This window comes from Eubalaena glacialis, chromosome 16 (genome assembly GCF_028564815.1).
Source record: "Eubalaena glacialis isolate mEubGla1 chromosome 16, mEubGla1.1.hap2.+ XY, whole genome shotgun sequence".
In the NCBI taxonomy this organism is placed as follows: Eukaryota; Metazoa; Chordata; class Mammalia; order Artiodactyla; family Balaenidae; genus Eubalaena; species Eubalaena glacialis.
The window spans coordinates 76704965-76727772 of record NC_083731.1 but is presented as its reverse complement, the minus strand read 5'-3'; the positions used below and the strand labels follow the sequence as shown (position 1 = coordinate 76727772).

At 36.8% G+C, this 22808-nt stretch overlaps 1 protein-coding gene across 1 annotated transcript; it reads left to right on the top strand.

Moving 5' to 3' along the window:
- Positions 1-2546: 2546 nt before the first annotated feature.
- UFM1 (ubiquitin fold modifier 1) lies at positions 2547-12695 on the top strand. Its single transcript, XM_061170800.1, has 6 exons — positions 2547-2630; positions 2706-2762; positions 5920-5977; positions 9326-9365; positions 10865-10897; positions 12284-12695. Coding segments are annotated over exons 1-6 (258 nt in total). The 5' UTR covers positions 2547-2628; the 3' UTR covers positions 12352-12695.
- The last annotated feature ends 10113 nt before the right edge of the window (positions 12696-22808 follow it).

Below are 22808 nucleotides of genomic sequence, written 5' to 3'. Positions count from 1 at the left end.
AACCTGGCTACAAAAATAACTGGTAAGAATTTTATGACTCTGTTAGCAAATTTCTTTTGTCCTTAAGTAAATTTAATTTCCCTCCAATTCCTTTCTAATAATGAGAACTTTACATGCTTTTGCAAACAGAATATTGGCATGTTTCATTGACATTTAATGAGTTCTAATATGGGCACACTGTGCACGTCTACAATCATTTCTGCCTCTACATGATACTAATTGGGCCCCTTCCAAAACACATTGTCCACTTATGCTGTTTGTTGTCTTAAAATGTTACATTTGCCAATAACCTCCTAACATCCAGAGTTTGCTTCTCTTTACAGTCGTTAAATATATTTCAACACTTTAACTTTTCAGTAAATAAGAAGGTCCTTCTTTTGTTAAAATATTTGCCAAATTTTGCTAAATGTCTTAGCAACGTTTAAAAAAAGAGTAAATATTGAGTATTAATGGATTCATTCACCATTTTTTATGCATAAAATAAACAGAAATTATGCTATGACTCTGAGGAGACAAACTTATGGGGGAGGAGAGTTAGAGGACTGAGGTGAGAAAGAATTCTAAACATTTAGGAACATGTATTTTTCAATGTCTTTTGGGAGCACAACGTTTTTCCAGTGTACTTTTTTTTTTTTAATTATTTATTTATTTTTGGCTGTGTTGGGTCTTCGTTTCTGTGCGAGGGCTTTCTCTAGTTGTGGCGAGCGGGGGCCACTCTTCATCGCGGTGCGCGGGCCTCTCACTGTTCCGGCCTCTCCCGTTGCGGAGCACAGGCTCCAGACGCGCAGGCTCAGTAGTTGTGGCTCACGGGCCTAGCCGCTCCGCGGCATGTGGGATCTTCCCGGACCGGGGCACGAACCCGTGTCCCTTGCATTGGCAGGCGGATTCTTAACCACTGCGCCACCAGGGAAGCCCTCCAGTGTACTTTTGATATAATATATTAACATATTTTCTGAAGAGGCAGCTAAATGTGAACTGAAGTCACACTGCCTGAGGTTGAATCCTGTCTTCACTATTTTTACACATTCAATAAAAATGCTGATCAAAATATGTTTGTCTTTTCAGGATTTTGCCCCATGTTTTTATATGTGAGCAGAAACAAAACTATAAATATCAAGATGCAAATATTGTTTAAAAACATATGACATGTATTCTTAGAAATAGAGACTGTATGTATGTACTCTAATTCTTCATTGCTGTTTGGCTAGCAGACACCAGGTAGACACAATCAGTAGTTTTCTCCCTACTGCTATTCTCAAAAATCTTAGTCATACCAACAAAGCCCATAGTTTCAGCTATTAATGCTATAACTGTTGATCCCCAAATCTATCAATCGACATTTGCCTCCATCCCTCTACATATATGGCAAGACCTACATTTTTAAAAGTGAAGAAGACAATGACTGTCATGAGAATATTGAGGGCTTACTTTCCCACAGTCAGAATCATCTCTCTCTGCATGGGGAGATACCACCATAGAAAAGTAGTCTGCTACAAAATTATGGCAAAGATGAAATTGGTTTTCAGCACTCCCACTACAGTTGCTTCCCTATTCCTCTCTTAGATATCTCCTCAAGAATCTAACGTAATATGCTAAATATTAACAATTTTTCTCTATTATATTAGTGTCTACGTGTTTCCCATTTTGTCTATTTATTGCAGTGTTTCTTAAAGAGGGAATCACAGACATCGTAAGAGAATGTTTGTCTTCTAGACACAGATGCTTAGATTTGTAATAAAATTTAGAGGACATACAGTTGTCTTCCCTCACTATATAAGAACCTGTGACTATTAGATCCTAGAGGGTTGGCACCTACCTACCTTAGTCATCCCGGCATAGCCAGCGTTTAGCTTTAGCGCCTGACACATAGAAAGGATTCAAATTTCTTATTAAGCTGAATAAATGTGACCGGTGATAGGCAACCCAGTTCCCTGGTTTAATCCTATTAGACCCACATAACAAACTATTGAAATCTGTTCACGGATTAATCTTCTCAACTGGACTCCTCAAGTGCAGGGATCTTGTCTTTCTCTCACCAGCTTGATAAGTCCCTTAGCTGTAGAAATTAAAAACGTAAAACAAAAAAAAATACGAGAAATCTACAAGATATAACACGATTAGGTTGCTGGACAGGCATAAAATACTAATATTAAAGCTAGGTGACGATTCCAACTTCTAGAGCATCAATCGAGCTTCTCCGCGCTCAGGTTGCCTCGGCAACTTGGGAGAGCGCCCGCCTCCAGCCCGCTCTTCGCCCGCCTCCCAGGACCCTTACTTCCGCCCCAACCTGCAAGCTGGGCCCTGGAGTCCTGCTGTCTCTGCCTGAGCCTGTCTGCCTGACTGAAAATACAGAAGAAAATAACTGCAATTAGAAGAATATTCTTTCCAAACGACCCTCAATTTTGTTTCAGAGATATGCATGCAAAAGCAGTAGCTATCTGTAACTTGTAGGCTCCGCCCAGCGTGAGCATCTGGGCCCTATTTTCAGGCAGCGCCTTGGACAACAGCAACCTTGGAGGACCCCAGCTTGCGGAGGGAGACGTGGTCCTGCGCGGGGCTAGACGCCGCAGAGGAAGTGGGCCTGCTGGACGGAGTTGGCGTGCTGTTTGTGTCCAGACTGGCTGCACCATGTAAGTGTTTGCTTTCCACCCGCCCCAGTCCCCGGTCCCGCTGCCCGACCTTAACTCTCCCTCTCTCTTCCTCAGGTCGAAGGTTTCCTTTAAGATCACACTGACGTCGGACCCGCGGCTGCCGTACAAAGTGTGAGTAGCTCGGTCGCGGGGCGGGGCGGGGCGGGGCGGCGGGTGGGGGGGGGTTGGTCGCTATGGGCTGGGCGATATGAGCCTTCCCCGCAGCTTCCACACCAGCGGTCCGCCTTCCTTTCCTCTTTACCCGCAGCGTCCCACATCCGACTCGAACTGAGATATCCTATAAGTGTCAGCTTGCCCAGGCGCGGGGCTGTGCGGGTGTGTGTGATGGGAACGTTGCTGGTGATTTGCGATCTCTCTTTAGCGGGGTGATGGAGCGGGAGGAGGTGTGGACGGGGCTCTGGTGATTTGCTGGCATCCTTAAAACAGTCTCAACCTGCTCGTGATGAGACAGGCCTTTCACCACTTTGACCAGCTGTTAGAGGAAGTAAGGGAAAGCTTCCCAGTCCAGGTTCCGAAATTACTAGAACAGTCAGCCTCCTGATACTCGTTGAGTGTGACTCACTCGATAGTTGGGCTTCACGAAGTAGAGAGATTACTCCCTCTCTCATCTTTGATTTCGCCTTTTACATTGGATTATTTTCATCAACGTGTAAGTTGGCTCTAGAAAAAAAGAATAAGAAGGAGGGAGGGAGAAAAATGAAGGAGTAGAGCAGCCTCGGTATCTATAAGAGTGCCTGGAAGGTGGTACCAGTTCAGCACTCAGTATGTGTTGACTGAGTGAATTTAGCAGCACACTTCTAGCTTAGTGTGTGTGTAGTATGTATGTATAATTTGCGTATGGGTATGTGTATATAAAACAGACATAACACATGTATGGGTGTGTCAGGGTAATTATGTTATGTTTCCTATTCAAAGTAATGGTATCTAGTATTTGGGTACTAGTAAAAGCAGCTCTGAGATTTGTGGGAAAACATGCTTTAACTTTTTAAGGCCACTTTTCACTTGTCAGGCAGGTAAATACACACTTCGACAGAGAAATTTTCCTTGAGTTGCTAATAGTTGAATTCTAGAAAAGATGTTTCAGTCCTGGATTTATTCAGGGGGAATGTCCGAGTTTTTATTGTTTGTTTTGTTTTTTTGTTTGTTGATAGATTCCCTGTTGGTATTGCTACTTGGTTATAGAAATGTTGAAATCAAACATTCTTTTTCATATACAGGATGCATTAAAAATACCTTTGACTCTTTCAGTCTAATTCCAGTCTTTCGAGTCTTACTTCCCACCTCTTCCCCCTCACCCCACCCCCGGCTCCTTACTACCACCACCACTTAATCAGAGTTTCAGCCATCCTGTTCCCAGATTGACAAGCAAGTCTTTTTGGATCCTCCCTGTCTGGCATACGTTCTCTTGTGTGCTTCTAATGTAGTTTCGTGACTACCACTTCCTGACAACATCCTTTAATGATCAAAATTTCACCTCAGACAATTTCTGTGATGATCTAGGGAGTTCATTTCACCCTTCCCTATTGTCCTATAGAAACTTTGTTTTTATTCTTTATAATAACACTTGTCAAATTATGCCATAGTCCTGTTTATGTGAAATATTTATTAAAAACACAAATTTTGCTAGTAATTTACTTTAAAAGTTCACTTTAATATGCAGGATAGCTCCTATTTTTTCAAAACACCAATATAATGTAAGCGTAAGTTTTACAAAATGATGTGACTGGCAAACACAAGAGCTTCAAACCTAGATAAGGTTTCTGGAGTTGCAGTAACTCCCAGTCCCTCGGCAATTTTCTGCCAATTAGAACATGTGCTAAAATATGTTTTTATTTGCTGTTTTATTGGATTTTCTTTGGACAGTCTCACCAATTTAATATGCAGATAGAAACTTATGTTAATGAATATCAATATGGCATTTAATTATATGATACAAGGACATTTCCAGTCTCTAGTCCAAAAGTGAATTGAAACCCCAAACTTTTAGAAGTTCTCCTCTAGAACTTTAAGACAGTGAGTCTCAGGTTCTAAACTATAAATAAACTACAGAAATACTTGCAAAGTACTGTTCCCAGCTTTGTAAACTTTTACATTGCCAGTTTATTAGATACTTTTTCATCAAATGGCTATCCTTTAGAATTTTGTTTTTCTCTCTTTTTATTCCACATAAAAAAGGAAAGGGGAAAAAATGACATCTATTTTCACTCTTTAGCAGTATTTGGGGGGAGTGGAATAGGGCAGCTGAGAAATCTATTAACACTTTCCTTACTGAAAGTCACTGTAATGTGCTGTGTCAGATATAATGATTTTTATATTCAGCAGATCTGTAGACTAAGTGAGGGGATGGCACATACGCCTGAGGGTGTTATATAGTAGTAGTTGGTATTAAGTCGTTAGAGAACAATACAGTGGTGACAAATAGAGAAGTTTCAAAGAGAAATGTTAGCTTTCCCTACTTTGAAAGAGGATCTGTTTTTCTATCTTTAATCATTGTAATTTATTTTACATTAGGACTCTTATTTATCTTATTTTATTTTTTTAACTTATTTCTGTGTCTTTGAGTGCTTTCTTAAGGTATAATGTCAATTATTTTTTAGTGTTTAAGTTGGAAAATTGATGGGGATTGACTGTTTATTGGTGCTCTTTAATATACTTGCCACGGTACAGATCAGTTAACAAAATCACACATCACTCTCCAAAATGTTTGTATTGAGTGAGCCCATTTTCAAATGATATAAAGGTGGAAAATCACTTAACATTTTGCCATAGTAAACATACTCATTTTCATCAACTTGGACTACTATTTTAGACTTGATGATTGAAAGTTCACAGAAGGCTTCGTGAAAAGACTTATGATCTGATGATGCTTCCCAGGTAGCCTCTTCTTCTAATGAAAATGATCACATTCTTGCATGGGATGAACTGGAGGCGGCAAAGTGTACTGAAGACTGAGGAGAGATTCAACTTTTTGAAATCCATCTCTAGAAACAAGAAGCAACCTACACGCTAGACCTGTTTGTATCAAAGTATGAAGCATGTACAAATCCACACCTATGTAGGTTATTCATTTTCAAGTGGAGCTGAGGGCACCATCTCAGCAATAAGGCTAATAATTGCTTACTTTTTTCGTAGAGTTAATGAACACAGTGTGCAATCATAATAGCCAACCTCAGACTCAAAAGACAGCTTTGTCAATAGCCTAAATAAGTAACAAAGGACCTAAAAAAAAAAACTCAGCCTTTTAAAAGATTCTTTTTAATTCTTGCAGACTCAGTGTTCCTGAAAGTACACCTTTTACAGCAGTCTTAAAGTTTGCAGCAGAAGAAGTAAGTATAGAAATTGGAACAACCTGTAGAGAGTGCAGTTTAGTGATGTGTCTCAAAAATCTGCATGCATCTTGACCCACCACTGCCACGTGGGTTCATTATTAGGTTTACGCTGTCAAAAACTTAAGCCTCACTTATAGATAAAAGTAGAGTGAAAGTTGAGACTCACCGATAAAAGAATGACTTAAACAAATTGACACATCTATTTAATGTAACCATTGAAAATTATAAGGAGAATTTTTATTGAAATTGAAAAGGTATTGATGATATGTCAATTTTTAAAAAAGCATTATATAACACTGTAATCTGTACGCCTGTGTTTTTACTAGCTTTGATTCTAGAAGTACAATTTTATTATATATTTATCTTATTTTTCAAATTTTCTCTATAAAGCATGTGGACTGTCAGTAAAATTTATTGTTTTTAAAAGTGTTTTTAAAGATATGTTTGGGTTTCTGTTTTTAAGAAATAAAATTTTTTCATCAGAATTTTTTATCAGAGGCATCTGTAAAGTAACTCTTTGGACGTGACAATTGGAAGAGAAACTTGGTCTGGTGGAAGTGACCTGAAAATGTGATTCGGGAGACTTAGCATTCCTCTTTTAACTGTGTCATTAATTATCTGTTTGACATGGGGCCAGCCCACGAATTTCTCTCTTCCTTAAATTTCTTAATGTGTAAAATGGGAATAGTTAATGCCTACCCTTCCTACCTGATTAAGTGATTTTGTGTAAAAATATAGCATTTACTAAAATTTTGTGAAGTTAAAGGTGCAGTGCAGGTACAGAGTAACCCAACTCAGAATATTTCGTTCGAAATCTTACAAGTTTACAGTCACAGAAAAAAATTTAGTAATTAAATAAATAAGAAACCAGCTTAATCCATAGTCCGGCCCTGTACTTAAGGAATTAATTGAACATCAGCCAGCCTATTAGTGCTTCCGGCTCCTTATAAACAATTGTCAGGAACCACTGCCATCGTTCATCACTCATTCAGAGTTAAACTGAAAAGTGGTATTACTTGCTTTATTGTCAATTTTGATCTATCCTTCATGCAGAAAGAATAACTAAAAAGAGATGGGGAACAAATCTGAACACAGCATCATTACTTTTTGCTACACAGATCACTTGGTTGAAATACTCCTTGTTTGTGGCCTAGCAGGTTCCACAGATTCCAATTTAAGAAGTAGATCTCTTCAAGCTATAATTAATATTTATTATTAAATTTTGTAATTATTTTATAGTGTGTCCTTTTACAAGGCAAAGGCATTGCTGTGATCTGGGTCTTCTAGTAAAGCTTGTGAAAATCCTAACAGATGTGCAACAGAAAATGAACAAACTTCACGCAACCACATGTATTGATTAAGGTTTTAGTGTACCTTTTAATTATAATGAATCACGAGTGTTACACACTTAGAAAGGATATAGCTTTAAGGCAGCAGTGAGAAGGCCTTTCACAAGATGACATTGTAGACTGTTTCAGTAAGAATAAGATTTGACTTAAGAAACCAGAAGTCTGTGGATATAAATCCCTAGTAAAATTCTCTTAATAAAAAATAAAATCCCCCAGCATATGACTGGGAATTAATTTAACTAAAGAATGAGTTGTCAAAGCCTGAAAGAGCCTCTTAACATCCTAAATTATAAGACATATGGGATATGAGATAGAAATGAATGACAACTGAGGAACATAAAATGCACTTTGCATCTGGGAAAAAACTTGTCAGTACTGTAGAAAGAAGTGGTAGTTACTGTATGTACATCACTGGTAATGCTTCCCCAGATGTCAGTTTAACCATTGCTGCTACATGCTGGAAAAGGAAGAAATTATGTCTGCAGTTGCTTTTGATTTTTAATGTCACAAAATATGTTACCACTAAGAAAACACATAGCTTATCTTAAAATGGACATAACTAAGAATAACAAATAGAAACGTCGTCATATTCAAGTTTTAGAAATCTGAAATTGCCTATAATTAATTTAGGTGTTTGATAAAATTTTAATAAGTATTACAACCTCTATAAAAACTTTTGAAGTATTTTTAAATTTATTAAAGTGCATTTTGAAGTTACTTTAAATTAGGTTTATTTAAAAATTTTAAAAGGACATTTATACCTAAGAATGTGCCATATGAAGAGTAAAATTATTTGTTTTTTAGGTACATAAGCCTGTAACAAGTAATTGTTCTTATGTATAGTTAAGTTCTTATTTTAAAACTTGGTTGTTCAATTCATAAATTAAAATAAGCTTTTAGTTGCTTTTCTCAACTATGATACGTGACCACTATAAATACCGAGAGCAGCATTTCCCAGAGAGAGTGTTTTCCCCAGACCACCAGAGCCACCAAAAAAACCAAAAAAAAACTATTAAAAACTGGGATCAGTGGCCCAAAAGTATGGGAAACACATTATTGACTATTTTTTTGCCTGGAGTAAAATAAACTATATTAGCCTCATATTAAAGGATTTTGAAAAGACTAGTAGTTTAACTTAATGTTTTCCAAACTTATTTAATCACAAAACTCAACTATAATATTTATAAAGTTAGTCCATGGCATAGAAGTGCTTAATTAATATTTGTTGGAAGAATGAACTATGAGGACATGAACACACTTTGACAAATACTGGTCTCGAGAGCATTAAGAGGAGAATTCTACCTTTTAGCTACCAATAAGTTCCATACCACATTTCATTGATTCAGAAAGCTCTTCTTTTTACATCTCAGTGGAGTCTTCCTGTCATGCTTGGCCGTGTGGCAGTCACGTAATTGTCTAGCTGACATCGCCTGCACCTACTTGTACTTAGAGGTATTTCCTGGTGGCATAATTGGACTGTTGCAGTCCCATGAGGTTTAAGTCAGCAAATCATTTAAGGAGAACTTGAGGAAGGAATATGAGCCTTGGTTGGCCTCCCACTAAACACAAGAGAGCATTTGTTTGAACTTACTATTTCCACAAGGACATTTGAGGAGTATTCTAAGCAGTTGCTTTGCTTTTATTTTTGCTTATGCCTGAGCATTATATATGACAAAAGTAAATCATATCTAAGTCTGAAAGAGTAAACATTGGGTCATAGATTCATTGACAGTGTTTTTCTTTTTTTTGTAGTGCATAAAAAAGATGCATTTTACAATGTATGGTGTCCTAGATACGATGAAATGCAGTATTTAGAGAACAGTGTTGTCCTTTAAAGATAAAGCAAGTTATAGTGTTCTTTGATGATGTTACTTATCCTAAAGATAAATCACATTTTAGAATTATAGAGTTGATTATATGTACCCCATCCTTGCTACCCATCTTTCATAGTTAATATTATATATATATGTATTTTTTATCTTTTACTCCCTTTTAGTTTAAAGTTCCTGCAGCAACAAGTGCAATTATTACCAATGGTAAGAATTCATTTTAAAACTATGTATTAACTTTGAGTTATAGAAATTGTTTAAAAGAAACCAAATTAGTTAAAATTGACAAATATAAAAGGCTAAAACTTATATCAAGATAAATGATATACTTAATTGTGAACACTAAATCAAAGTTATTGTTCATAATTGTCTCTTCAGTTTTTTTGTGCTTTTGTTATATAGTACAGCACTTTATAATATTTTGTGTCCTTATAACTTCATGACAAATTATTATTTAAAATAACTTGTCATTTTATTTAACAAGGGGTTTTTTTGGGTTTTTTTTAATAAGTTATATTGGTAAATGCTTTTAGAATATAGGAAGCTAAGCAGGAATGTACCTTTGCTATACCTTGTTATTGCTTTCCTGATAGAAAACAATTTCTTATAGACTGCAATAATGAGGATTTTATCCAGTTAGATATATAAATTAAATTCTGAATATCGTAGGATACTACTAATAATTAAGTTTAATGGAACTAGCCCTATGAGAAAATACTGAAACAAGATGACGAATAAAGATTGCAGGGAAGGCTTATTATCTTTCAAGAATACAAAGTAATATTCACAGGTACTGGTGAGTGGTTCGTGAGTAGTTAAGATAGACTAAAAGAAGGTAGCTTTTTTTTTTTAATGTTTTATTTATTTAATTTATTTATTTTTGGCTGCATTGGGTCTTCGCTGCTGCACGCGGGCTTTCTCTAGTTGCTGTGCGTGGGCTTCTCATTGTGGTGGCTTTTCTTGTTGCGGAGCATGGGCTCTAGGTGCGCGGGCTTCAGTAGTTGTGGTGCGCGGGCTTAGTTGCTCCGTGGTATGTGGGATCTTCCCGGACCAGGGCTCGAGCCTGTGTCCCCTGCATTGGCAGGCAGATTCTTAACCAATGCACCACCAGGGAAGCCCAAGAAGGTGGCTTTAATGTGCAGTAAGTAGTATGATTTAGTTTAGATATGACAGAATTTCTTATTCTGAAACATTCTGCATGCTGTCACATTGAAGTGTGTCCGTATTTAGATGAAAACTACCTTAACTTTTCTGGAAAGTTCTAAATTCACAAATGAATAGCCGTTGGGAAAGTGCTTTGTAAACTTTTATCAAGTGTCAGTGGAACTTACATTACTACGTGGGCTCTCCAGCCTTAGGATTTGATGCCTCAGAGCAATATTAAATGATTAATGACATACCTAAGGTGTTTTGGCTTTATTTTTCATTGGATGTGGCAAAATAGTATAAAAACTATCTTCTTTGTAAAACTTACCAGGATCATTGTGTTGACAGATGTTCTTGTCTAATACAGCAATATGTGTGAATACATCATAGTGAGAGATTTCAACAGATAACTCACCTGACAGATTGTCATTTGTGTTCTCAGTATAACTGTTTGGCTTATTCCTGTGTACACAGCAGCACTTTTTTGGCATAGTTCTTGTTACTATTAAAGCCTTTTAGCTTTAGAAATAACTTAGATGATTTTACAACTTATTTTCTAGATGGAATAGGAATAAATCCTGCACAGACTGCTGGTGAGTATCTATCTGAAATCCATGGAGGTGTGGTGAGGCTATATTTATCAATTGATACTGAATATTTAATTCATTCTCATTAGACTTGATAGAATTTAACAAAGGTAATAGTTGATTTTTAGGGATTGTATAGCAGTCTTTACCTATGTGTGTAAGTAATTTGTTTCTTTCTATGTATCAGTTATGTATGCTTTTGGCTACAAGAAAGAGAAAATCTGACCAATAAGCTTTAAAGGTATTTTAATACATGTAACAAAAAGTCTGAATATTGTGCTCTTACGGGAATAATGATTTTGAACTACGTCATAAGGTAGTTGTGAGGTAGTACATGTAAAGTGCTTAAAAGTTTGCATTATTTATAGTAAGCATTCAATAAGTGCTGGCTATTATTATTTTAAAGAAGTACAGTCGTTTAAATTTCATGGGGCCTGGTCTACACTCAGAGTTTCAAGCTGTTAACATTATACAGTGCCAAATATCGATGTCCTAACAAGCAGGAAGGGTAAAAGTAAACTTTTTAACAGACAGTTGTATATTTGTGTTAGATGTACCTTCCTTAGCTTATAGTCTAATTATAATATTTTGAAATTAATCATGATTTAATATAATGTGACCTCAATCTTGAGAAGTAGTTATTTTTAAACTATTAATATTCTAAAGTACTTCTACAAAATTATATTGTCCTCCTAGGTCCTGGGCTTGAAATTTAGCCATACAGCAAATGAAGAGGAATTTTAAATAATTTATTTTTACATAAATCAGTTTTAAGTATATAATTTTATTAAATTAAAAAGGCTAAAAAAAAAAACTATTTTTTGAGAATCATGACGCATTTTGTTGTATAGGTGTCTTTAAACTTAGATTTAAAGGTTTTGCTTTTCCTACTCTAGAAATGCTTCGTAGTTATATTAATTTGAATTACTGCTTACTCTGACATGTTGCTTGTTGGATTACCCTATAAAATTGAATTGTGGGCATCACGAGGTGTGAAGAAAATCTCAGCAGGCAACACAGACCCAAAGTAGGTCAGGGTTTCTAAACTTCTGTCACTTGGGGTAGATTTAGATTTATTATTTTTCCTGCCCCTCAGTATTTTATTGTATATTAAAGTGAGTATTGATGGTTAAATTACCTTATGTTTTATTTGATGATTGGTTTTGGTAGTAGTTCTTTGGGTAGTGTTCTTATTTAAAATTTTCAAACATTTGTTGGGTTGTGAAGATGTGAGAGGAGTAGGAACAAGACTTAAGCCTGGACTCGGGTTCTAATGATCTTTGAGCTTTGTACCTACTTGACACTCCTTTGTTTCTTTTACATAATAATTGTTGAAATGTTAAGATAGTGTGTCGTTTTTTAAATACCTAACTTTTTGTTTTGTTTGTATAGGAAATGTTTTTCTAAAGCACGGTTCAGAACTGCGAATAATTCCTAGAGATCGTGTCGGAAGTTGTTAGTATCTGCTGCTTGGAACATAAAATCCCCTTCCAGAATAAATATTGGTATTGTTATTGTTGTAAAATTGGAATCAGGCATTTGAAATCCTATGAAGACACCAATAGTTGATGAAGTAATGAAAGGTGACTGCCTGTCCCTTCTTGTTATTCACGATCTTCACGTGAAGAGGGGCGGCTTCTGCGTTGAGGGTGTCATCACCACAGAAGATCACATTACTACCTCACAGCACACACAGGTAGTTCATTGGGGGTAAATGGGTTATCCAACTGGGTCTTATAACTGGAGGATACTTCTGATCATTCTTTCTGAGAACATTTGGAAAATTAAAGTTTACTGAATCTTCCTGTTTGTCTTTGAGTTAAAAATGTAAAAAGATTTTCAATCCGTACGTGGTAGTTTGCTTGATAGCATCTGACCTGCAGACACAAAAATAGTTGAATTCTTCATTATATATCGTTTATGATAAAGGATCACATCAATGAATAACTATCTTTTTATCATTTAGCTTGTTTTGAAGTTTCAGACTTCTTGAGTTCTTATAAATTTTAATTTAAAAATCAAAGATCCAAAAATTGAATTTTCGATCTAGCCCATTACTTGTAACATTGGTATCCCACGCCAAAGAGTTTAATTGAGACTAAAGTAGAAGCATCAGCTGCTGAATTATGCATTCCTTTATTGATCTCTTTTTTAAAAAAACCTTTAAAACAGGAATCCTCAAGAAACCATCTTTTTGAGGATAATATTCTAAATAGTGTTCAGGGAGAAAGTATTGTTGTAAAGAGGATCTGACATTCACAAGAGCTCAAGGAAATGCTAATTGAAATGCTCACTAATTCTACTTACTGAAGACCCAACATTTAAGGAAGTGTTAAGATTAGTTACTGGAGTGAATAAGAAGCTAGGAAAGGAAGATGGGGAAGCCCAGATGACCAGGCTTCTAGTAAGAAGGAAAGAGGGCTTCCCTGGTGGCGCAGTGGTTGAGAATCTGCCTGCCAATGCAGGGGACACGGGTTCGAGCCCTGGTCTGGGAAGATCCCACATGCCGCGGAGCAACTAAGCCTGTGAGCCACAATTACTGAGCCTGCGCATCTGGAGCCTGTGCTCCTCAACAAGAGAGGCCGCGATAGTGAGAGACCCGCGCACCACGATGAAGAGTGGCCCCCGCTTGCCGCAACTAGAGAAAGCCCGCGCACAGAAACGAAGACCCAGCACAGCCATAAATAAATTAATTAATTAATTTAGAAAAAAAAAAAAAGGAAAGAAACAAAAATGGAGGGGAGCAGAAAGCTGTAACAGAGTGTCACAGAGAAGGCCAAACTGGACAGACAAAACTGCAGAGGCTATGTTGGGAAGAACTGAAAGGAAAATAAAATACTTGACATTGTTGTAAGGAGCAGAAGGCAATCAGAGAAAGCAAAGCATAGGCCTTGTCAACGTACAGGTTTCAAAATTCCCCGTAGGGAATCTAAAGAATGGTATGCATAAGGGAAGATTTTGTTTGCCCTTAGAGAGGACATCAATATCTGTGCACATCCTGAAAGGTGAAACGAAGGCTCGTAGCGATTGAGAACCAGTGCTTGACTTGCTGTATTCTAGATGGTAAGCTCTGGAGGCAGGCCTGGTGTCTGTCTTGCTCTTTCTAGGCCTGGAAATGTAGGCCTTCAATGAATATGTGTAGAATTATTCATGAATAAAGTATTTCTAAAACCAATTTTTATCTAAGTGTGCATAGGCTCTAGGTTCATTGGGAAAAAAATAATGCAACAGAATCAGTATCCAAAGAGTAATATTGGTTAAGTTTAAGGAAGTAACTAGATATTGTTCATATATTTGACAAATGAACAGCAGGATTCTGAATTGTAAGCGGAAAAAAATTGTGCCGAGGTAGTATGTTGCTAATGTTTGGGGAATTTTTTATTTTTATAAACAAAGTCTGATGCTTAAAGACTCCTGGTCTTTAACAACATTAAGCCTCAGTTAACCAGAAATTTATGAATACCCAGTTTCTGAATTTTCTGTTTTATTTAGATATCCCCCATTCTGTTTCTAGCACAAAATTCTGCCTAATTTGTTACATGAATAAGTTTTATGATGTCTTCTACCATAATTTGTTTAATATTTTTGTTCTTTGGTTGGAAAATTGTATTGCAGTAAGGTCTTAAAAAATATTTTCTTAAAGAACTAGACATTTTGTTATTAAATAAATGTGATCTGTAACTTCTTTGTGCAGAATGTTTTGAAGTGTTGTATTTAGTTTAAATGCTTTATTGGTACTCTTGTGAAAATACATTTTCTTATACCATAAACCGTATTGTCTACTCTTATTATTAGTGTTTAATTAGCGCACCTGTTGAGCCAGTATATAACAAATGTAGCCAAAAAATAAAACAAAAAAAGGGCAAAAATGATTAATGGCTGTAGGTCTTAGAAATGAATATATATTTCCAAATGCCAGTCCATTTGGAAAAAAATTCAAGTTACAGTGTCTATAGTAAGTGTTTAGGTTGGTGGGTCCTAAACCTGGGGTGATTATCAGAATCATCTCGGAAATTACAAATACAGATTTCTGGAAGCCACCCCTAAAGTTCTTACTCATTAAATCTGGAATGATGTATAAGAATTTCTGTTTATAAAAACAGTCCTGATGATTTCTGCTTTGCAGCTCAGTTTGAGAATTAATGATAACTTTTCACTTCGTAGATGAACAAAATGCAGTGTAAGGGGTCAGAGTAACTAGAATATGTTCTAGAATCTTGGGAAGTGTACATCCCACTGCTTGTTCCTCCGGTAGCGAAGGGCAGAGATGCTATAACAGTCTCTCTCACTCACCGGTAGTAAAGCCTCCTTTTAAAGTGTTCCACGTCCAATAGTTTTTTGGATATTTTATTTCTTAAGATTGGTTATTCGAAAGAAAAGCCAGTGGGAAGAAAACTCAGTCCAATTTAAGGTCCCCGGTCCCCAAATTAAGACGTTAAAAATACCCACCATGTCTTTACCCAAAGACCTAGAAATATTTGTAACTTGAAAGCATTTATGTACTGTAATGGAGCACTTATAAATTAACTGACCAAATATTAGTGTTCCCAAGGCTATTTATAAAACTGCATATTATATATGTAAATCATATATATGTGTATGTATACATATATCTATTTTATGTATTTACCTATGGAATTAGTGGGTATATATATATACACATAATTTACATATGCAACTCATCTAAAAGAAATGTATTGCACAAATATGTATTGAATATGAATACACAGTTTCAATATGTATTGAACATCAAATATTTTGATATTTACTTTCACATGTCTCATTCTTCACAACAATGCCAAGTTATTCCCATTTTACTGAAGAAGAAAGAGGCTTAAAGAGGTTGAGATTTAAAATTTGACTCCTTGTTTGACTTTGGAACTCTCCATATCATACTGGGAGAATTTTTCAGTATCTTTTTCACAATATACTAGATCTATATTGAATTATACATTTAAAAATATAAGAGAAATATGTCAGGCTTAAATTCTTATTTCAGAGTACCAAATATGTGTGTAATCATGAATGGCATTACTTACTAATGGTGTAAATATGGTATGATTGTAGGACATTAAGTAAAAACCAATCAAATAAAGGTAATTATGAGTCTGGTGCGACTCCATAGGGTGGCTTGGTGGGAGTGGGACTATGGCCCCACGTTCATCAGCCCCATCCGACAATTTATGTTTTTTAACCTTGTGTATCTTGCAGATGCAGCTACAAGATTAGTTCCCTAGTAACCTGCTCTTCCCACCAGACTCACCTATAAGCCCCTCCAATACAGAAATTCCGGAAGTACCCTCTGATAGTGCCGGGGATGGATAAATCACTATTTAAACCAGGCTGTTTAATTAGATCATTAATTGAAATAAACATTCTCAAAGAGCTCAATCTGTCCAAACTATTAGCCACATCTAACTGCCTAAGCCAGGCATTTGAAACTCATTAGATTCTCGCCCTTATCTTGCCCTTAGCAAACCAATCATAAAATTCGATTGATTCTGTTTACAGAATATAATCTCATAGCCATCTCCATGATCTAAAGCCCTCAATTTCTCATATATGCTATTATAAAAGCCTCTAGTCTCCATTTCCTTTTCCACACTTTTGTTGTAATGAGCTTTGTGACATGGAAATACGATAATGTAGTTCCACTAATCAAAATCCCACTGAACGAAAATCTGTACTTCTCATGACATCTGCGGCCCTTCATGAACTGGTCTTTGAACTGTTCAGAGTCATCTGTTATTGCTAGTCTCTTTCGTACAGTTTCCTTCTCCAGTTCACACTGCAGCTACACTGAACTACAAATAATATTTAGTATCTGATGTGCCGTATTATGCCTCCATGCCTTTGCTTTCTCCATTTGCCTGCAAAGCCTCAGACTCATTCTTCAAGTTTAGAAGCCGTGGAGCCTTTGCTCACTCCTCCCAAGTAGAGTTAGGTGTTTAGCTCTCGAAGCACCCATTGCATTTTGTACATTCCTCCATTACAACAATTATTAAATACAGAGTTATATTTGTCTCCGATTTAAACTATAAATTTTATAAAAGCATAAGGTCATGACTGAAACTGGATTTCCAAAATTGCCCTGCCCGTATTAGGTACCCAGGAAGGACTTTATAATCAAAAGACTATGTAAAAGAATGAAAACTGAAAATTTCAACTGTGTGTCTCCTACCTGATAACTTCTTTAGTCAGAATATTTAATTAACCAATATACCCATATTTCCTCACCACTTCTTGTAGCAGGGATTTACCCTGTCTCAGAAACGAATTAATCATTCTTTTAAAAGTGTGAATCATCCTCCCATTTTTTAACAAATATATATTAATCATCAGCTGTATTATGAATATTGGTAAATACTGGAGATGAAATGTGATTAAGATTCATTCCTTTTTCTTGAGCTCTCAAAAATTTATACATTTCAAAACCAGCAAAATCTGCCAACTGAAGTAATTATATGGAAGGATATACTTCAAACCATTTTTTAATGGGCAGAGCACAGCTAGGAAATTTACATTATCTCATTTAAACCTTAATCTTGTCACAAACTGCCATGTTCATTTCTTTACTGGGAGCCAAGATTTAAATTAATGTGTTCAAAGTTACAACAATGAGGTTGGCTCCTAGGTCAACCTTTAATGGGATTATTAAATCCACACCACGTGTTGTGGCTTGCTGGCCATGATTTTTGCTAGAATTATATTGCAATATTTTCCAAAAAGGAAAAGGATACATCTGGGGAGGGCCTCATAGCTTGCTACTGACCATTTCTGTGATCTCACTTTGCTTGAAAAATTGAACACTCAATAATCTACACAGTTAAGACTCTTTCAGTAAATATATATACATTTATAACTACAAAGAGAATTGTGAACATTGGAAAAGTAGGTTTATGGCCCTGTTACCTGCTTTGCTTTATAGGGGGTGTTGTGGAAATTCTGTCTGGATGCAAAACACTGGCCAAGGTTGGCAGACAAGCGCTGAGAGCCAGTTTTTTGGCATAAATCCGTGATTTTCTGGCAAAACTCGTTAGCAATGTAAAAGCTGTTATTGAGAGCATATTGTGATGATACATCATGTCAATATTTGTTTGGCTGAGTAACACTGTGGATTTAATAATTCTTAAATGCACAATTTACGACTGCTGAGCTGTTTAAGGAAAAAAATTTCTATGTGATGTTTATCGTCAGTGCCACAAACATTTTGACGTTTTAAGTGGAGATGCTAGCTTCTGTGACCTTTTAAATAAGTGTGTTGGACAGATCAGGGATTTTAAAATTATCCTTAGGTATGCACATTATGTAGCAATAACACATAAGAGACAATGACTGAATAAATGAGTGAGTCATAGAGGTCTTCATCCTTTATAACCTCGGCCATAAATCCATATTACCTGATAGACCTTTTTTTTAAATTAAATTTTATTTTTTTATACAGCAGGTTCTTATTAGTTATCTATTTTATACATATTAGTGTATAAATGTCAATCCCAATCTCCCAATTCATCCTACCACCACCACCCCACACCCGCCCCCCCACACCCGCTTTCTCCCCTTGGTGCCCGTACGTTTGTTCTCTACATCTGTGTCTCTATTTCTGCCTTGCAAATGGTTCATCTGTACCATTTTTCTAGATTCCACATATGTGCGTTAATATACGATATTTGTTTTTCTCTTTCTGACTTACTTCACTCTGTATGACAGTCTCTAGGTCCATCCACATCTCTACAAATGACCCAATTTCGTTCCTTTTTATGGCTGCCTAATATTCCATTGTATATATGTACCACATCTTCTTTACCTGCTAGACTGTTTTACTCAACATTTTCAGTTTTGGCATAGTGTTAGAAGATGCTGAAAAATATTTGTTGAATAAGTAAATTATTATTATTATTTTTGGTATGTGGGAGGGATACACCTGGCACTTAAGAGCCTTAAACCTAAAGTCTTAGAAAGGAATAATCTCTATTAACTTCTTTCTTCCTGAAAAAGATAGCACACATGGACAACTGATATTTATTGAGCTTTTGTATCAGTCACTGTGTTTTATGTTTTACATTATTACTTTTTATATATAAATTTATTTATTTTTGGCTGCGTTGGATCTTCGTTGCTGTGCATGGGCTTACTCTAGTTGCAGCGAGCAGGGGCTACTCTTTGTTGTGGTGCACGGGCTTCTCATTGCGGTGGCTTCTCATTGTGGAGCACGGGCTCTAGGCACTCAGGCTTCAGTAGTTGTGGCACACGGGCTTAGTTGCTCCATGGCATGCGGGATCTTTCTGGACCAGGGCTTGAACCCATGTCCCCTGCATTGGCAGGTGGATTCTTAACTGCTGCACCACCAGGGAAGTCCTTACATTCTTATTTAACCCTCATTATAGTCTATGAGATCAAGACTATTTTTTCACAAACTTTAGATTAAGAAGCTGGAATGTTCAAAGAGATTTCGTTATTTTTCTGAGGTTACACAACTAATAGGAAGCAATGGTATATGTAACTCAGTCCCTTCCTAGGACGCCCCAGGAAGCACTACACAGATGATTGGGGGCCTGGGAAGTTAGTCTAGTTCAAAGCCCAGAAAGCTGGTACCTCCCACTGTGCCGCCTTCTTTGGCCTCTTTCTCCACTTTCTTCTTTGTTATTCATCCTGACCTCTCTCTAACCCTCCTATATATCTTAAAGCCAGTAAGAAAGGAGGGTGATATGAATAGAAGACTCTACAGTTACATCCATACTTCTTCATGCTGCTTCATATCTATCTCTATGCAATTCTTTCATTCCTTTATTCGGGCATTTATTTACCAAGGGTACATAAAAAAGCAGGTACTACTCACTGCTTTTCAGAGTTAAGGTCCCTGCACTGAAGCTTGGAGAGCAGGGTGTGTTGGCCACAGTTTCTAAGTATTCCCACAATCTTTTGTAGGTCTCACTGGATGTTCTCATTCCTTGTTTAAGGCCTGACAAACTCCATCACTTCTGCTTACTCACAATTAGTCAAGGTATGGTGGGTATTTTGGGGTATGATTTGGCAAGAGAGAGATGGGTAAATTGATGTAGGTGTGTCTCAGGGGGTGTTCAGAAATCTGAAATTTAATTTGACACAACTGCTGTCCCAGCCAAGAAGCAGGAGGAAATCTGAAGTCAAGAACCCATTTGTTCAATGCTTCCTGGTGGGAACTAAAAAACCACATCAGGAAAATGCTTAAATAGGTTGAATATAGTACAGGGTGGTATCAGTAAGGACAGATACAGATGTTGGTACATAATTTTGCTTTTTAGAAACTTCACTGAAAATAAACTATAAGTAAAATAAGTGTCTTCTTTCTGATCTTTCAACTGAAATTGTTCTTATAATAAATATCTAGAGTAACACAGTTAATGTCAATGAAACAATATGATGTCTGAAGAAAGAAATAGCAATTTTAAAGTGTAAACCTGCCCATTTTTGGATTGGGTTGTTTGTTTTTCTGAGCTGCATGAGCTGCTTGTAAATTTTGGAGATTAACCCTTTGTCAGTTGCTTCATTTGCAAATATTACAATAGATGCTAGAGAGGGTGTGGAGAAAAGGGAACCCTCTTGCACTGTTGGTGGGAATGTAAATTGATACAGCCACTATGGGGAACAGTACGGAGGTTCCTTAAAAAACTAAAAATAGAACTACCATACGACCCAGCAATCCCACTACTGGGCATATACCCTGAGAAAACCATAATTCAACAAGTCATGTACCACAATGTTCATTGCAGCTCTATTTACAATAGCCAGGACATGGAAGTAACCTAAGTGTCCATCGACAGATGAATGGATAAAGAAGATGTGGCACATATATACAATGGAATATTACTCAGCCATAAAAAGAAATGAAATTGAGTTATTTGTAGTGAGGTGGATGGACCTAGACCCTGTCATACAGTGTGAAGTAAGTCAGAAAGAGAAAAACAAATACTGTATGCTAACACATATATATGGAATCTAAAAAAAAAAAAAAAAAAAAAATGGTCATGAAGAACCTAGGGGCAAGATGGGAATAAAGACGCAGACCTACTAGAGAATGGACTTGAGGACACGGGGAGGGGGAAGGGTAAGCTGGGACAAAGTGAGAGAGTGGCATGGACATATATACACTACCAAACGTAAAACAGATAGCTAGTGGGAAGCAGCTGCATAGCACAGGGAGATCAGCTCAATGCTTTGTGACCACCTAGAGGGGTGGGATAGGGAGGGTGGGAGGGAGAGAGATGCAAGAGTGAAGAGATATGGGGATATACCTATATGTATAACTGATTCACTTTGTTATAAAGCAGAAACTAACACACCATTGTAAAGCAATTATACTCCAATAAAGATGTTAAAAAATAAATAAATAAATAAAAAATAAAGTGTAAACCTATGTATTAGTTTCCTAAGGCTGCTGCTAACGAAGTACCAGAAACTGAGTGGCTTATACAATAGAAAGTTATCATCTCATGATTCTGGAGCCTGGAAATTAAGGTGTCAGCAGGGTTGGTTCCTTGTGATGACTGTGAAGGAAAGATCTGTTCTGGGCCTCTTTCCTCGGCTTTCCTCTTCACAATTTCTATTCTCTATGTGTGTCTGTCTCTTTGTTTAGATTTTTCCTTTTTATATTAGTCATAATGGATTAAGACCCACTCTAATGATTTCATCTTAACTCATTACATCTACAGTGACCCAATTTCTTTTTTTTAATTGATTTTTAGTGGAATAGAGTTACTTTACAATGTTGTGTTAGTTTCTACTGTACAACAAAGTGAATCAGCTATATGTATACATATATCCCCTCTTTTTTGGATTTCCTTCCCATTTAGATCACCACAAAGCACTGAGTAGAGTTCCCTGAGCTATACAGTAGGTTCTCATTAGTTATCTATTTTATACATAGTATCAATGGTGTATATATGTCAATCCCAATCTCCCAATTCATCCCACCACCTCCCTTTCCCCTCTTGGTGTCCATACATTTGTTCTCTATGTCTGTGTCTCTATTTCTGTTTTGCAAATACAATAATCTATACCATTTTTCTAGATTCCACATATATGCGTTAATATACGATATTTGTTTTTCTCTTTCTGACTTATTTCGCTCTGTATGACAGTCTCAATTTCTGAATAAGGTCACCTTCTGAAGTACTAGAGGTTAGGATTCTGACATATCTTTGTTTTTGCAGGGAGACACAATTCAACTTATAACAGCCTACCTCATGCTTCCTAGATAAGGTTATAGATGAAATACATGAACTACAAAAAATGTGTCCTAAAAATAATCTTTGCATTTGTGAATACAATTCACAAATCCAATCAGAAATTTATGAACAAAGCTCCATAATTTTTTTTAACTAATTTTTTATTTTTAAATGATTTATTTGCAACACAGCCCAGTCCCCATCATTTCAATACAGCTAAACATGCTAAGTTTAATTAATTAATTTATTTATTTATTATTTTTGGCTGTGTTGGGTCTTCGTTTCTGTGCGAGGGCTTTCTCTAGTTGCGGCAAGCGGGGGCCACTCTTCATCGCGGTGCGCGGGCCTCTCACTGTCGCGGCCTCTCTTGTTGCGGAGCACAGGCTCCAGATGCGCAGGCTCAGTAGTCGTGGCTCACGGGCCCAGTTGCTCCGTGGCATGTGGGATCCTCCCAGACCAGGGCTCGGACCCGTGTCCCCTGCATTGGCAGGCAGATTCTCAACCACTGCGCCACCAGGGAAGCCCCCAGCTCCATAATTTTAAACAACTCAATTGAATGAATTGGATTAAATAGAAGGGAAAATGAAAGGCCTTATTAATTCCCAAATTTCACTTTAACCTCTCCCAACAATCTGTTGCCCAGTCCTGCAAATGACACCCTGAGTTTCTCTTTTCTTTATGTCCTCCCCTGGAAACACAAAGAGCAGAGC

Excerpts from the sequence above, each read along its gene's own strand:
- UFM1 (XM_061170800.1), top strand. Across the intron at positions 2,763-5,919 it reads CCGCGGCTGCCGTACAAAGT|ACTCAGTGTTCCTGAAAGTA; the intron begins GTGAGTAGCTCG and ends TAATTCTTGCAG. Across the intron at positions 5,978-9,325 it reads TAAAGTTTGCAGCAGAAGAA|TTTAAAGTTCCTGCAGCAAC; the intron begins GTAAGTATAGAA and ends ACTCCCTTTTAG.